General features: G+C 42.1%; 1 protein-coding gene across 1 annotated transcript; it reads right to left on the bottom strand.

Moving 5' to 3' along the window:
• Positions 1-4,545: 4,545 nt before the first annotated feature.
• LOC133641855 (THAP domain-containing protein 2-like) lies at positions 4,546-6,658 on the bottom strand. Its single transcript, XM_062035932.1, has 4 exons — positions 6,075-6,658; positions 5,465-5,657; positions 5,190-5,279; positions 4,546-4,731 (listed from the first exon to the last, which is right to left on the bottom strand). Exons 1-4 carry the CDS (start codon positions 6,248-6,250, stop codon positions 4,546-4,548), a joined length of 645 nt encoding a protein of 214 aa, XP_061891916.1. The 5' UTR covers positions 6,251-6,658.
• Positions 6,659-17,127: the final 10,469 nt, after the last annotated feature.

The following is a 17,127-nucleotide window of genomic DNA, read 5'->3' as shown; positions in this document are numbered from 1 at the left end:
TGATGTTCTGTGTACCTACACTCTGTCCTCCTCCTGTCTAGGCCTGCTGTGTGTGTGTGTGTGTGTGTGTGTGTGTGTGGTACACAGAACATCAATTGTCTGCTCTCATTTTCTCGCACATTTGACCCTTTGATGTTCTATATACCTACACTCTGTCCTCCTCCTGTCTAGGCCTGCTGTGTGTCTGTGGTACATCCATCCATCCATCCATTTCCTACCGCTTGACCCTTTTGGGGTCGCGGGGGGTACTGGAGCCTATCTCAGCTGCATTCGGGCGGAAGGCGGGGTACACCCTGGACAAGTCGCCACCTCATCACACAACATCAATTTCCACACTTCTATTAGCCCCCGGACATCTTATATGTAATAGAAATGTGTAGGGGGGGTTTATGGTGTGTGGTCATTAAATATGTATTCTGATATATGTTCTTCACAGAAAATGAGCCAAAGTCAGTGAGTCTCAGTTTGAAAAATTAATTCATTGTATCATTTTTCTTTTGATAAAAAATGAAAAGGGTTAAGAATATTTATGTTAAAATTATTTTTTATAAGGAAAACTACCACAAACTATTATTGTTATTATTTAGTTTTTGGCGTTGCTGTGCAAACCGAATGATTGGAATGGATTCAACAGTGCCTCTGCTGGTTGCACTCAGGTAGCGCACTCCACGTTTACCTCAATTTGCTTCAAGACGTGATTAATCAGCCTATACCCATCCTTGTTATATAGCAACTATCCGCGGAGTTTAAAGTGACCCGTCGTGGTTAGCGATGTCGATTCCGATCTTGGACGCCCCTTGTTCTGTTCCGCTAAAGCCTATTTGTACTTTTAATACCTCGTTTCAAATACCAGGGAGTCCGTTGAGGCAGCAATGAATGCCAAGTGCGTCCCCCCCCCCCCCGCCGAAGGACAAAAGCCGTGACGTTTAAAGGGTTGTCTGTCCGTGTTGAGGTATCACTCTCCTTAACGCGCTGTTTGCTCATGGCGAGGAGGGAGCGCACGGCAGGTTTGCTCAGAGAATTGAGCGTCCCCCTCGTTACGCTGATAGCAAATCAGAGAGGCTAGCCTGCTGGCTCTTTGATAGGCAGCTAATTGTCCTCCACACACTGGGAAGCCGTATCTGCTAGTGTCCACAGGTCTCTATTCCCGTCTCCTTTGCCAATCAAGCAGCCAAACACCACTGAAGTGATTGAACATGACACACAATAAAAAAAAAAAAAACAAGTCTTAACAGCACGGCAAGACAATGGCCAACACTTATGGTGAGGTAGAGATACATTTTTATGTGGCAGTAAAAAAAAAAAAAAAAAAAGAAGTCATGTAATACAAGCATAACAATGAATGCTGATAACTTCCCCACTGCTGTGCCTGCCAAGCAGAGGAGGACACATGCATGGGAGGCAGGGGCGTCACTAGCTTTTAAAGGCCTACTGAAAGCCACTACTACCGACCACGCAGTCTGATAGTTTATATATCAATGATGAAATCTTAACATTGCAACACATGCCAATACGGCCGGGTTAGATTAGTAAAGTGCAATTTTAAATTTCCCGCAAAATATTCTGCTGAAAACGTCTCGGTATGATGACGTTTGCGCGTAACGTCACGGATTGTAGCGGACATATTGGGACACCATTGCGGCCAGCTATTAAGTCGTCTGTTTTCATCGCAAAATTCCACAGTATTCTGGACATCTGTGTTGGTGAATCTTTTGCAATTTGTTTAATGAACAATGAAGACAGCAAAGAAGAAAGCTGTAGGTGGGAAGCGGTGTATTAGCGGCTGGCTGCAGCAACACAACCAGGAGGACTTTGAGTTGGATAGCAGACGCGCTACCGTGAGTACGCAGCTTTGGCTTCCAAACATTTGATCGCTTGCCCGTACGTGCGTGCCACTATGTGCATGTCACGTACGTAACTTTGGGGAAATATATGTGCTGTATGAACTTTACGGAGGTGAACGTTACTTTGGGCTGTGGGATTGAGTGTGTTGTGCGGGTGTTTGAGTTTTATTGGCGGGTTATATGGACGGGAGGGGGGAGGTGTTTGTTATGCGGATTAATTTGTGGCATATTAAATATAAGCCTGGTTGTGTTGTGGCTAATAGAGTATATATATGTCTTGTGTTTATTTACTGTTTTAGTCATTCCCAGCTGAATATCAGGTCCCACCTGCCTCTCACAGCATCTTCCCTATCTGAATCGCTTCCACTGCCCCCTAATCCTTCACTCTCACTTTCCTCATCCACAAATCTTTCATCCTCGCTCAAATTAATGGGGTAATCGTCGCTTTCTCGGTCCGAATCGCTCTCACTGCTGTTGGCCATGATTGTAAACAATGTGCAGATGTGAGGCGCTCCACAACCTGTGACGTCACTACAGGCAAGGCTTTTTTATCAGCGACCAAAAGTTGCGAACTTTATCGTCGATGTTCTCTACTAAATCCTTTCACCAAAAATATGGCAATATCGCGAAATGATCAAGTATGACACATAGAATAGACGTGATATCCCCGTTTAAATAAGAACATTTCATTTCAGTAGGCCTTTAAGGACAGGGGGGGCTTAGCCCCCAGGAGATGCACAGGATGCGAGCGAACGTAGCGCACGAGCACAAAACTTCACAAATGGCTAACAAAGACGTAGAAATTATTCATTGTTATTATTATTATTTAAAAAAATGCACAGGACGAAATGAAATGCTTGCGTGGAAATGTCGTGATTGCGGATAAAAACACCTCCTAAATACACATACTCCATCCAGTCTTCTGTAGGTGACGTCAGCAGCAGGTTAATGTAGGCCCACCCACATTTTGGAGCTGAAAACGGGCATTCCAAAATGTGCAGAAACTCGTTAGAAAACCAACCTCAAACCACTAATGTGTCTATTTTGGGGGGAACTCTGTCTGTATACATCATTTTTAGGTCCAGATGTATGAATTTTTTTGCAAATGTCAGTATTAGAGGGGCCCTTTTATGTTGCATTTGTGATATATGTGTTGGACAAGTGCAGAGTTACAGTGCAGGTGTAACAAGTGGATGAGGCGCACAATAACATCCTGAATTCTGATCATTAACAAAGTAAACAACTTCAAATAATGTCCTTTTTCCTTGATTAGAAATATTTATTTCTTTGTCTTCTGATCGGCTAAAAAAAAAAGGTCACGTGTGGGTTATAGTGCCACCTGTTGCTTTGGATTTAGTGTTCTTGTGTGGACTACGGTATTATTTTTATCTGCTTATGTGTTGATATACAGTATTGTATACTTGCAGCACAATGTATGTGCAACCGTACATTAACAACACAGAGGGGGGTTAGAATAGGTGGGGGTAACGCGGTCAGGCTCTATTATGCGCCACACTGAGGAGGCCTTTGTGCAGGCTGGGGCCAAACCTTAAGTGCCTCTTTATGTTGGCTCTTGTTACACACTCCAGCCCCACTGCACATACCGGTGTGTGCGTGTGTGTGTAACGCAGGAGCCCCTCTGAGGAAGCTAATGTCGCTAAGCAAACAGGACCGTCTCGCCCATAGACATATATAAAGGCTAGATGACTCACCCGCGCTGCTGGCCGATGGAGACCGACGTTGCCACATGGCGGCCATCTTGCGTCGGGCAGCACGCCCACTCATAACATGAATGTCTATGGTGCATGTACTATTGAAATAACCATAGCTTGCTCAATTTTCAACCGATTTTCAAACGGGTTGGTTTGTTATAAACGTCAGAGATGTAGTTATGATACTGCATACTTATAATGGACTTTCATATGAAAATAATATTAAGCAGATAGGTAAAGCAATAGCTATACACACACACACACACACAGTATTTATATTACACATTTACCGAGATATTTTTTATATATAAAAAAAAATATATATATATATAAATAAATAAATACAATTCCATTTATTTTATTATATTGTTAATATTTATGTTATTTTATAATACATTTTAAAATTTAAATATATTTACATTTTATATATAAAAATCTGTCTCATGTTGCCACTCTGTAAGCTAAGAGTTGTTAATTTAGCAATGCCTTAGCTTGAATGACAGGGACACAACTAATGACAATAGCATAGATATTCACACCTTTATCAGAAGAACCAAACCAACATAAAATTATCTCACAGACAGTAGGTCCTGGCCAGTTCTGTCTCATTTATCACAAATATTTTGACATTAAATCTTCATATCGTCCCATTCCTAACCAATACCTTCCATAACCTGAAACTTTCTAGAAACCCATGAAGGTCTGTGATTGGTTTTGTATTTAGGTTCTGGATTTGGAAACAAATCCAGAACCTTTGAAATGCGTTACCACTACACAGCACGGTGCGCTGAGTTCCTGTAGTCGAAAAAAGCCCAAGAACAACTTGGTGTGGTGTGGAGGGGATGTAGGAAGCAGGGGCAGGTGGGGAGAGATGGGGCTTCAAGGTTCAAGGTTATTTTATTTTGTCTTGGAGACAAGGACCAGCTGCACACAATACAATACAGTACAACACAAAACCAATAAGACACACGGTGCACACACAGTTGGAGCTAATGCCCTTTGAAAAGGACTGCTTTGGTGAGCTTCTGTCTCATGTTGCCACTCTGTAAGCTCAGAGTATTGATTTTTGCAATGTGGTGCAGCCTTAGCTTGAAAAACAGGGACACAACTAATGTTACCAGCGTATGGTGGTGACTGTCAATGCCATACTGTGTGTCTCCAGTGGCTCCCTGTTGCTTTGGCAAAATATACAAATATATAAATATTAGTAATATGTTAATTAATAACAGTTACTTTTTTAACAATTCAATGTTCACTTATCAATGCTGTGAGCCTAAATCAATTTTTATGTTCTCCAATTCTCCAACAGAAAACACAACTCAGCATACTTTTAAGAAATTGATCTTAATAGGCTTGTCCCCTTATAAGGCAAAAATATGTTTTGTGGCTCTGGACAAAAATGACTCTTTTGATTGTAAAGGTTGCCTACCCCTGGGTGTAGTTTCAATGTTCGCACATGTTTATTCATCCAAGTGTATGAGTGACAGAGCAAGTGAGATAGCCAGTGGTTCTCAAACTTTTTACACAGAGTACCACCTCAATATAATAATATGACAAGCCAAGACCAATGGACACATTTGTCCGTGTACGGACATGTTGATGACACCTGGACATTCCACATGCAAATACTCACAACATCAGGCTGAGGTTCATCCTGAGACAAGTCCATTGGCAGGTTGTCTTCCGCTCTTCTAGCAGTGGTTGTGCTTCTTGTTGCTATCGGCTAAAATAAACATAAGAGTGAAAAAAAACATATTGAGTGTCTAAAATGTGCTGTAATAAGCAACACATTATTTCTTCCTAAACTTGCAGAAAGAAAAACTAAAGTGTGACATTTAATCACATATTTATATATTGATATATCAATCTTATACACCTTGAATTCTTGTTGGTCAATGATACACATACCCTTTGAAGATGAGCTGGAAAGTTGAAAATTGTTGGCACAACACCATCTTTAAGCCGGACAGTCTGCCCCGTCCTGTCAAAATCCTCACTCCTAAAGTGCTCACTGCAGAGCACTGTCCTGCCAGAGGCAACAAAACCATCCCTTCTTAGGGCAAGTTCCCACTGCCTCTTCCTCTCTCCGGTTTTGGGAAACCTTAAAAACGTGAGAAAGGTAGCCAGATATATAAATTATTGTCAACATTTTCCACCCTTCTTTCCTTTAACATTAAGGGTAAGGACAAAAATACACACCTAAATTATCATATTTTTGGGGTAATTGTATGTATGTATGTATGTATGTATGTATGCATGTATGTATGCATGTATGCATGTATGTGCATGTATGCATGTATGTACTTTAAGAATAAGACAACCACACTAAAAGAGTTATAAGAAAGGTGTCCAAAAGAAACATTCAATTGTGTAAAAAGCCTTGGGTCAACAACAATCTTGCAATACTATTATCTCACATAGCCCCGCTGTTCCTGTGTAGCAGGACCTGTATTGTACATACATCCACTAAGTAACTAACGATTATCCTAATTATAGTCATAATATTGTCATATCTTACCGGTGAAAGGTGATCCCACGGGTTCTCGTTTTGAGACTACGGCGATTAGAGCATCCGTAGGCTGCACAAAAGTCAGGCATCTTCACTGGTAGGCGTAGTTCTGTAAACACAAAGCCAGCAATTTCCTGTATCATAATGTAAGATGTTTTTAACAAACCAAACCGCTTGGAAATCATGTGCAACTTAAGTTATGTTGAAAAGAAAGAGCAATTCTGCCTCTCCCACTGATCCTTTTCCCATGAAACGAGCTAACAAAATTGTTCAGCTAACTTAGCTAACGTTAATAGGTACAGCTGGCCAGGGACAAACATACAACCTTATTTTTTAAGTCGTTTTTCGAACAGAAAAGCTGCAATTTCAACATGTCCAAGCATCCTGAATCATAGCCACGTTAATAACGTGTGTAATAAACAAAACCGTTTGTAAATCCGTCAAGATTTCAGCGAGTTAAGAGTATTTTTGTTTGTGCAGATCACTCACCTTACAACAGCTACCATAGAACGTACCAGAATAGTTGACCGTCACAAGATGGCCGCCGGTGAACTACGCTGGAGACTCCGCCTTGCGCCATCTACTGATATATATCTATGGTCTCGCCTGCCAGGTGGGCATGTTAAAAGTCCCCCCTTTCTTCACCTCCCACCCAGGCTGTCGTGATGGTCCTGTGCGTGGACACCAGATGCTGATGAATTCTATGTTACATTCCTGTCAATCTTCATTACAATTATGGATATGAGGGTGTTTTTATTCGATTACTCTGACACGCCAACTGTTTGAGAGGCCTTTCCATACATCCTCAATTCCTTAATAATGCAAATGAGGGATGGCAGAAGTGTTATAATTTTGACCACACTCTCAGTAAACCACCATTCGGAGTGTTAGACAGACCCATACAAAAAAAACAACAACGATGTATGCAGTATTAACATGTATTATTATAATACACATCTTATTGCAATGTATCTTGAGCAGGGGTCTCAAACTCAATTTACCTGGGGGCCACTGGATGCAGAAACTGGGTGAGGCTGGGCCGCAAGAAAATATTTCTTAAAAAAATGCACTTTTTCATGAATTCACCTTATTCGCCCTAGCAACATACTTGCCTACCCTCCCGATTTTTCCGGGAGACTCACGAATTTCAGTGTCTCTCCCGACAATCTCCCGGGGCAACCATTCTCCCGAATGTGTCCCGATTTTCACCCGGACAACAATATTAAGGGCGTGCCGTGATAGCCCTGCCTTTAACGTCCTCTACAACCTGTCGTCACGTCCGCTTTTTCACCTTACAAACAGTCACATGTTGTATGAGGCTTCTGCAGACACACGTAAGTGACTGCAAGACATACTTGATCAATAGCCATGCAGGTCACACTGAGGGTGGCCGTATAAATAACTTTAACACTGTTACAAATATGCGCCACACTGTGAACCCACATCAAACAAGAATGACAAACACATTTCGGGAGAACATCCGCACCGTAAGACAACATAAACACAACAGAACAAATACCCAGAATCCCATGCAGCCCTAACTCTTCCGGGCTACAATATACACCACCCGCTACCACCAAACCCTGCCGCCCCAAAACCCCGCCCACCTCAACCAACGCACGGGGGGGGGGGGGGGGGGGATTGGTGGTAGCGGGGGTGTATATTGTAGCCCGGAAGAGTTAGGGCTGCATGAGATTCCGGGTATTTGTTCTGTTGTGTTTATGTTGTGTTACGGTGCGGATGTTCTCCCGAAATGTGTTTGTCATTCTTGTTTGGTGTGCGTTCACAGTGTGGCACATATTTGTAACATTGTTAAAGTTGTTTATACGGTCACCCTCAGTGTGACCTGTGTGGCTGTTGACCAAATATGTCTTGCAGTCACTTACGTGTGTGTACAGAAGCCAAATACAACATGTGACTGGGCTGGCACACTGTTTGTACAGGTTGTAGAGGACGTTAAAGGCAGTGCCATCACGGCACGCCCTTAATATTGTAGTTTGGGTGAAAATCGGCAGACATTCGAGAGAATGGTTGCCCTGAAATTCGGGAGTCTCCCGGAAAAATCGTGAGGGTTGGCGTTAGACGCTGTCAAGCGCCATTCATATAAAACTCGCGGGCCGCACTAACATTACATTTTCATTTATAAGGTGCGGGCCGCAAATTTACGTCTCGCGGGCCGCAATTGGCCCGCGGGCCGTATGTCTGAGACCCCTGATCTTGAGGGACACAACTACTGAAAAGACACGTGGTTACCCTGTCGAGGAGTCTGTGTACTGTGTGTTTAAGGGCTATATAAATAAACTATGATTTATTGATTGTATGGTGAGACACTTGTGATTTAGGGCTATATAAATAAACATTGATTGATTGATTGATTGATATAGAATTTGAAAAATACTGAATGCGGGAAGAAAAAATTGGTAATTTTACAAATAGTCAATGATGATTTAAAAAAAATGAAGAGAAACTTTCAGAAATCAAGTAGATGTTTTCCAAAAAGTAGAACTCCGAGCTCCAGAGCAAAGTACCCTGGCCTCTTGAACGTGATGTCCGCTCATGAGTGCTCTCAGATGGGCCACTCAAGCTGATCTCAGCCCCCTCAAACTATGGTTCTGTTTTATTTATTTTTTTGCTTCGTTACAATTTATTTTTGCTATGAGCAGCTTGAGAACCTCTTGAAGATGAGCAACTGTGACTGGTAAAGTGTTGAATAGATAGGCTCATTGGCAACACTAAATGTGTGTGTGAATGTGAGTGACTGTTGTCTGTCTATCTGTGTTGGCCCTGCGATGAGGTGGCGACTTGTCCAGAGTGTACCCCGCCTTCCGCCCGAATGCAGCTGAGATAAGCTCCAGCACCCCACGCAATCCCAAAAGGGACAAGTGGTAGAAAATGGATGGATGGAGAACTCAGAGCTCCAGAGCAAAGTACCCCGGCCTCTTGAACGTGATGTCCGCTCATGAGTGCTCTCAGATGGGCCACTCAAGCTGACCTCAGCCCCCCCAAACTATGGTTCTTTTTTTTTTTGTTGCTTAGTTACAATTTCTTTTTGCTTTGAGCAGCTTCAGAAACTCTTGAAGATGAGCAACTGTGACTGGTAGAGTGTCGAATAGAAGCACTTTATGATCCCAGCCGAGCCTATAGGGACGTACTGCAACTCATGATTTGATTCAATTCCAATTCTTGGGGTAGTGATTTGATTCAGAAACGATATTTCGATTCAACACGAGTCTCGAATCAAACTGATTGTCACAATATAATAACTGGTATGAAAATAACTATACAACCTTTTTGCAAATCACTTACATTTTTGCATGATAATAACCCTAAAACTATGCAAGACAGAGTCAACATTTTTGTTCAATGATTCCAGAGAGTCTTAAAGAGTTCAGTCAAAACTTTCGACCTGCAAGTCCAAGCAGTGGCTTTGTGCTGACAATGCAGAAGGATATGAGTTTGCTATTACTTGAACCACTTTGTCATGTATTTGGAAAAAACAACTACAATAGAATAGCGGCGCTATCTCCACAGTACTTCTGGCTGATAGCAGACATTTTTTCCACAACTTAGCCTTCTGGTCAGCAAGTCGTTATCAAAACGGGAGCAGCAGCTGCAGTCTTAGGATTCTCCGTGAGAGACTACAAACCAGGAATTAGCCAGTACCACTGATGATGAATGAATGCATTTTCAGCTGCAGCGGCCATAATTGCTCACGGACTCCCCACCCTGTTAACCCCCAGGTGGGTGGTGACACCGGGGCCATGGACTATGACCTTGCACTCAATATCTCATTGTTATCCGCGGATAACCAGTTTGACAAAATCCACCGTCATCTAATACTTATCATAGCGCTCATGGAGCATAAAAACAAGTCTTATCAATTATTAATTTACTTGAGGATGTGAATGGCGTCAAGGCCATACCTGCAGCTTCTACGATGTCGTGGTACATTCGCTGACCAATATACAAAAGCATTTTAAAACCAATTCATCCAATTGAATAAAACACTGATGAATTTTCACGTCGCCCATTATTCATTCAATGACACAGAGATGCCTATTTAGGGCACAAAGGGCGTAAATTGATAAGATTTTATTGATACTAATGCAATCATCGATTTTGCTTATCAATCCGATACGTTATTGATTCCTGACCAAGGCAGATGGATGATTTATTTCACTTTTGTTACCATTTGAAAATATTTTTTTTTGTTTTAAAATACCTTGTTTGTCCTTTATTTATGTTATGACTGTTTTGTTGTTTTCGTCACTGTGATGAGTTTTATGCAAACATGCTGCAATTCACCGAAACATTTTCATTACAATAAACACGTTTTGTTCTTTTGTAACACTGTTGTTCATTATTTTGCAGACCTTTTCTCCTTTTCTGCAGGAAAGGATGAAGAAACCTCCACAACGTCGACTCCTTCAAGATTTCTACAAGCCACAGTCTCAGATGACATCAAAACAGGTATTTTATTTAAAATTTCAAGTTTGTTTCTACAATATTATGTGGAAAAAAAAACCTTGGTAGTCCAGATAAAAGCACAATTGCTGGGTGTCAAGTGTATGCAAAAGCACCACTATGACTGCTAATCGTACGTTTATATTTGCGTGTATTGTGTTAAACCAATACAAAAAAATAAATAAAAAAAATAAAAAAATAAAAAAATAAAAAAATAAAAAATAAAAAATAAAAAAAAATAAAATAAAAACTCATGCCACCGGTCAATCACGATCTGGGACTGTGCAATCAGCGATTACACGCCAACTGGACAATATGTATCATATTTATTTACATATTTTAATCCAAAATAAAATGCCTGCACAGCATAGGAGGTAGGAAATGCTGACTCCCACCCCCTCAGCACACTGGGAACCAGCATTACTCCTCTCTAGTCAGTTCACTAGTCACTAGTCACTTTATACTTTTTACTGTCTCGTTTTTTTTACATTGCCTCTTAGAGTGGTCTTAGGCCATATTGCATATTGTGTATATTGTGTTTTTTTTGTATATTGTGTGGTTTCTTCTTTTTTTAAAAAAAATGCAAAGCACCTTAGGTAAGCAACCTAAATTTCGTTGGACCTGAACCTGTACATGCACAATGACAATAAAGATCATTCATTCATTCATTCATTCAACTTTTGACTGACGACCGAAGTACTTCGTGCGTGACTGCTTGCCGTCTGTTCGCTGTTGCGAAAAAGGCTAAGTATTGCTCTATCTGTGTGCTTTTAATTGTTCTACACCTTCTTTATCACTTCTCAAACATATTTAGTGGTACTATTTAACTTGCAAATCACCCGATCTCTCTCCCACCACCCTTTCCTCAGCTAGCTAGCTGCTAAGCTAGCGCGGAGAAAGGCAGCGCCGGTCAGAAGGTAAGTAGGAAGCTACTCCCGCACACTGCGACCACTTCCCTGAGGACAGCAGGAACTTCACTCGGTGACAGAAAACACTGTGAGTAATGGCTTCCTGCGCGTTTTGTACCTTACTCACAGAGAGGTTGGCTCTCTGCTAGAGGGCCGTGTCCGCCAGTTAGAGCAGAGTAATGTTGTAACTTTAGATGTTGCGGACACATCTGCTAGCGTTAGCTGTAGCGAGCTAACTAGCCCAGCTTGTAGCAGTCCTAAGCGGCCTACAAGCTACGGTGTACCGGTTGAGACGCATAATAGATTTAGCTCCTTAGCTAGTCCTACACCCCAGTCTACCGGGCACCACACCTTAGTCATAGGGGACTCCATCACCCGAAACATAAAGCTTAGCAAACCAGCCACAATAAAATGTATCCCCGGGGCCAGAGCACCTGACATTGAAGCTAATCTTAGGGAGCTAACTCGCAACAGGCCTAGTAAACACGTACGACAGGCTAATCGCACCACTAATTATGCAAATATAGTTGTACACGTTGGCTCCAATGACACTAGGATGAGACACTCAGAGCTTACAAAGAGAAACATAGCCAGGACTTGTGATCTCGCCAGAAAGATGTCCAGGCATCGAGTAATTGTCTCTGGCCCCCTGTGAGAGGCAATGATGAGAGATATAGCAGATTAGTCTCGCTTAACAAGTGGCTGTGTATCTTCTGTAGGCAACAGGGACTAACGTTTATTGATAACTGGCCCTCTTTCTGGGGAAAACCAGGCTTGCTGATGAGAGACGGCCTTCACCCTAACCAGGAAGGCGCCATCATCCTGTCTAGAAACATAGACTACTATTTAAGTCTCACTTGACTGACTACACTAGAGCAAGCCCCGTCACAGGCAATTACAATGTCTGTTAGTCCGGGTGAGGAGTCAGTTAAGCTAGAACTAGCCAGCGCCAGGCTGGATAATCCAAGTACGCATAGCAATTCTCTTAGAATAATACACAATTCACATAATTTTTTTGCTGTTGTGTCTGTGTCAGAGGTGGACATGCATTCTATTGAGGTGGCAAATTATGATATAATAAATGATAAATGGGTTATACTTGTATAGCGCTTTTCTACCTTCAAGGTACTCAAAGCGCTTTGACAGTATTTCCACATTCACCCATTCACACACACATTCACACACTGATGGCGGGAGCTGCCATGCAAGGCGCTACCAGCACCCATCAGGAGCAAGGGTGAAGTGTCTTGCCCAAGGACAAAACGGACGTGACTAGGATGGTAGAAGGTGGGGATTGAACCCCAGTAACCAGCAACACTCCGATTGCTGGCACGGCCACTCTACCAACTTCGCCACGCCGTCCCCAGTCTATTGCAGCACCAAGCAAACTATCGGAAAATTCCCGTCATATCAATTCCTATATATGGTCGAAATTATTTAAAGTGCACTACGCATAATAAACGCAACATTGTTAATATTGCTACTACGGATAATCTTAACAAAAACTCGTCAAAACAGCCCATTACCTATAATATGGGCTTTTTAAACATACGATCATTGTCTCCCAAAGCGTTATTAGTTAATGAGGTCATTAGAGACAACAATCTTAACGTCATTGGTCTTAGCGAAACCTGGCTCAAACCAGACAAATTTTTTGCGCTAAATGAGGCATCTCCTCCTAACTATACGAATGCGCATGTTGCCCGTCCTCTTAAAAGGGGAGGGGGTGTCGCACTAATATACAATGAAAATTTCAACCTTACCCCTAACCTAAATAATAAATATAAATCGTTTGAGGTGCTTACTATGAGGTCTGTCACACCGCTACCTCTCGACCTGGCTGTTATCTACCGCCCCCCTGGGCCCTATTCGGACTTTATCAGTGAATTCTCAGAGTTCGTTGCTGATCTAGTGACGCACGCCGACAATATAATCATAATGGGGGACTTTAATATCCATATGAATACCCCATCGGACCCTCAGTGCGTGGCGCTCCAAACCATAATTGATAGCTCTGGTCTTACACAAATAATACATGAACCCACGCATCGCAACGGTAATACAATAGATCTAGTGCTTGTCAGGGGTGTCACCACCTCCAAAGTTATGATACTTCCGTATACTAAAGTAATGTCCGATCATTACCTTATGAAATTTGAAGTTTTGACTCATTGTCAACAAGCTAATAATCATAATAAATGCTATAGCGGCCGCAACATTAATGCTGCCACAACGATGACTCTTGCTGACCTACTGCCTTCGGTAATGGCACCATTCCCAAATTATGTCGGCTCTAATGATAACCTCACTAACAACTTTGACGATGCCTTGCGCGAAATTATTGATAGTATAGCACCGCTAAAGCAAAAAAGGGCCCCTAAAAGGCACACCCCATGGTTTACAGAAGAAATTAGAGCTCATAAATTATCATGTAGAAAGCTGGAACGCAAATGGCGCGCGACTAAACTTGAGGTTTTCCATCCAGCATGGAGTGATAGTTTAATAACTTATAAACGCATGCTTACCTTAGCTAAAGCTAAATACTACTCAAATCTCATCCGCCTCAACAAAAACGATCCTAAATTTCTGTTTAGTACAGTAGCATCGCTAACCCAACAAGGGACTCCTCCCAGTAGCTCCACCCACTCGGCAGATGATTTTATGAATTTCTTTAATAAGAAAATTGAACTCCTTAGAAAGGAGATTAAAGACAACGCATCCCAGCTACAACTGGGTTCTATTAACACAAATACGACTGTATATACGACGGACACTGCCCTCCAAAATAGTCTCTCTATTTTTGATGAAATAACATTAGAGGAATTATTACAGCGTGTAAGTGGGATAAAACAAACAACATGTTTACTTGACCCACTTCCTGGGAAACTTATCAAGGAACTGTTTGTATTATTAGGTCCATCAGTGTTAAATATTATAAACTTATCACTTTCCTCCGGCACTGTTCCCCTAGCATTCAAAAAAGCGGTTATTCATCGTCTGCTCAAAAGACCTAACCTCGATCCTGACCTCATGGTAAACTACCGACCGGTCTCCCACCTTCCGTTTATTTCCAAAATTCTCGAAAAAATTGTTGCACAGCAGCTAAATGAACACTTAGTGACTAACAATCTCTGTGAACCTTTTCAATCCGGTTTCAGGGCAAATCACTCTACGGAGACAGCCCTCGCAAAAATGACTAATGATCTATTGCTAACGATGGATTCTGATGCGTCATCTATGTTGCTGCTTCTTGATCTTAGCGCCGCTTTCGATACCGTCGATCATAATATTTTATTAGAGCGTATCAAAACACGTATTGGTATGTCAGACTTAGCCTTGTCTTGGTTTAACTCTTATCTTACTGACAGGATGCAGTGTGTCTCCCGTAACAATGTGACCTCGGACTATGTCAAGGTAATGTGCGGAGTTCCCCAGGGTTCGGTTCTTGGTCCTGCACTCTTTAGTATTTACATGCTGCCGCTAGGTGACATCATACGCAAGTACGGTGTTAGCTTTCACTGTTATGCTGATGACACCCAACTCTACATGCCCCTAAAGCTGACCAACACGCCGGATTGCAGTCAGCTGGAGGCGTGTCTTAATGAAATTAAACAATGGATGTCCGCTAACTTCTTGCAACTCAACGCTAAGAAAACGGAAATGCTGATTATCAGTCCTGCTAGACACCGACATCTATTTAATAATACCACCTTAACATTTGACAAGCAAACAATTACACAAGGCGACTCGGTAAAGAATCTGGGTATTATCTTCGACCCAACTCTCTCGTTTGAGTCACACATTAAGAGTGTTACTAAAACGGCCTTCTTTCATTTCCGTAATATCGCTAAAATTCGTTCCATCTTGTCCACTAGCGACGCTGAGATCATTATCCATGCGTTCGTTACGTCTCGTCTCGATTACTGTAACGTATTATTTTCGGGTCTCCCTATGTCTATCATTAAAAGATTACAGTTGGTACCAAATGCGGCTGCAAGACTTTTGACAAAAACAAGAAAGTTTGATCATATTACGCCTATACTGGCTCACCTGCACTGGCTTCCTGTGCACTTAAGATGCGACTTTAAGGTTTTACTACTTACGTATAAAATACTACACGGTTTAGCTTCAGCCTATCTCACCGATTGTATTGTACCATATGTCTCGACAAGAAATCTGCGTTCAAAGAACTCCGGCTTATTAGTGATTCCCAGAGCCAAAAAAAAGTCTGCAGGCTATAGAGCGTTTTCTATTCGGGCTCCAGTACTCTGGAATGCCCTCCCGGTAACAGTTAGAGATGCTACCTCAGTAGAAGCATTTAAGTCCCATCTTAAAACTCATTTGTATAATCTAGCCTTTAAATAGACCCCCCTTTTTAGACCAGTTGATCTGCCGTTTCTTTTCTTCTCTCCTCTTCTCCCCTGTCCCTTGCGAGGGGGAGTTGCATAGGTCCGGTGGCTGAGATCATTATCCATGCGTTCGTTACGTCTCGTCTCGATTACTGTAACGTATTATTTTCGGGTCTCCCTATGTCTATCATTAAAAGATTACAGTTGGTACCAAATGCGGCTGCAAGACTTTTGACAAAAACAAGAAAGTTTGATCATATTACGCCTATACTGGCTCACCTGCACTGGCTTCCTGTGCACTTAAGATGCGACTTTAAGGTTTTACTACTTACGTATAAAATACTACACGGTTTAGCTTCAGCCTATCTCACCGATTGTATTGTACCATATGTCCCGTCAAGAAATCTGCGTTCAAAGAACTCCGGCTTATTAGTGATTCCCAGAGCCAAAAAAAAGTCTGCAGGCTATAGAGCGTTTTCTATTCGGGCTCCAGTACTCTGGAATGCCCTCCCGGTAACAGTTAGAGATGCTACCTCAGTAGAAGCATTTAAGTCCCATCTTAAAACTCATTTGTATAATCTAGCCTTTAAATAGACCCCCCTTTTTAGACCAGTTGATCTGCCGTTTCTTTTCTTCTCTCCTCTTCTCCCCTGTCCCTTGCGAGGGGGAGTTGCATAGGTCCGGTGGCCATGGATGAAGTGCTGGCTGTCCAGAGTGGGGACCCCGGGTGGACCACTAGCCTGTGCATCGGTTGGGGACATCTCTGCGCTGCTGACCCGTCTCCGCTCGGGATGGTTTCCTGCTGGCCCCACTATGGACTGGACTCTCGCTGATGTGTTGGATCCACTGTGGACTGGACTTTCACAATATTATGTCAGACCCACTCGACATCCATTGCTTTCGGTCTCCCCTAGAGGGGGTGGGGGGTTACCCACATATGCGGTCCTCTCCAAGGTTTCTCATAGTCATTCACCGACGTCCCACTGGGGTGAGTTTTTCCTTGCCCGTATGTGGGCTCTGTACCGAGGATGTCGTTGTGGCTTGTGCAGCCCTTTGAGACACTTGTGATTTAGGGCTATATAAATAAACATTGATCATTGATTGATTGATTGATTCATTCATTCATTCATTCATTCATAAAAGTCTGGTTAAATTTGTAGAGTTTTGTCCAAAAAATGCAAACAATGTGATTTTGGAAATACCTTCTGTGACACTATTGTTCATTTTGTAAAATTGTATTTTTATTTTTTTTTATAAATGGCTGTGGTGATAATGTAAATGAGGGGATTTGTAATTACTGCTATGTTGGAATTCTTATTAATATTGATACTGTTGTTGATT

This window comes from Entelurus aequoreus, linkage group LG02 (assembly GCF_033978785.1).
Source record: "Entelurus aequoreus isolate RoL-2023_Sb linkage group LG02, RoL_Eaeq_v1.1, whole genome shotgun sequence".
NCBI classification, from domain to species: Eukaryota; Metazoa; Chordata; class Actinopteri; order Syngnathiformes; family Syngnathidae; genus Entelurus; species Entelurus aequoreus.
The sequence above is the reverse complement of the archived record's forward strand: the minus strand, read 5'-3'. Positions and strand labels throughout refer to the sequence as shown.

Excerpts from the sequence above, each read along its gene's own strand:
- LOC133641855 (XM_062035932.1), bottom strand. The coding sequence starts at position 6,250 with ATGATTTCCAAGCGGTTTGGTTTGTTAAAAACATCTTACATTATGATA. Across the intron at positions 5,658-6,074 it reads CGTGGGATCACCTTTCACCG|GTTTCCCAAAACCGGAGAGA; the intron begins GTAAGATATGAC and ends CACGTTTTTAAG. Across the intron at positions 4,732-5,189 it reads ATGAACCTCAGCCTGATGTT|CAACAGGGAGCCACTGGAGA; the intron begins GTGAGTATTTGC and ends ATTTTGCCAAAG.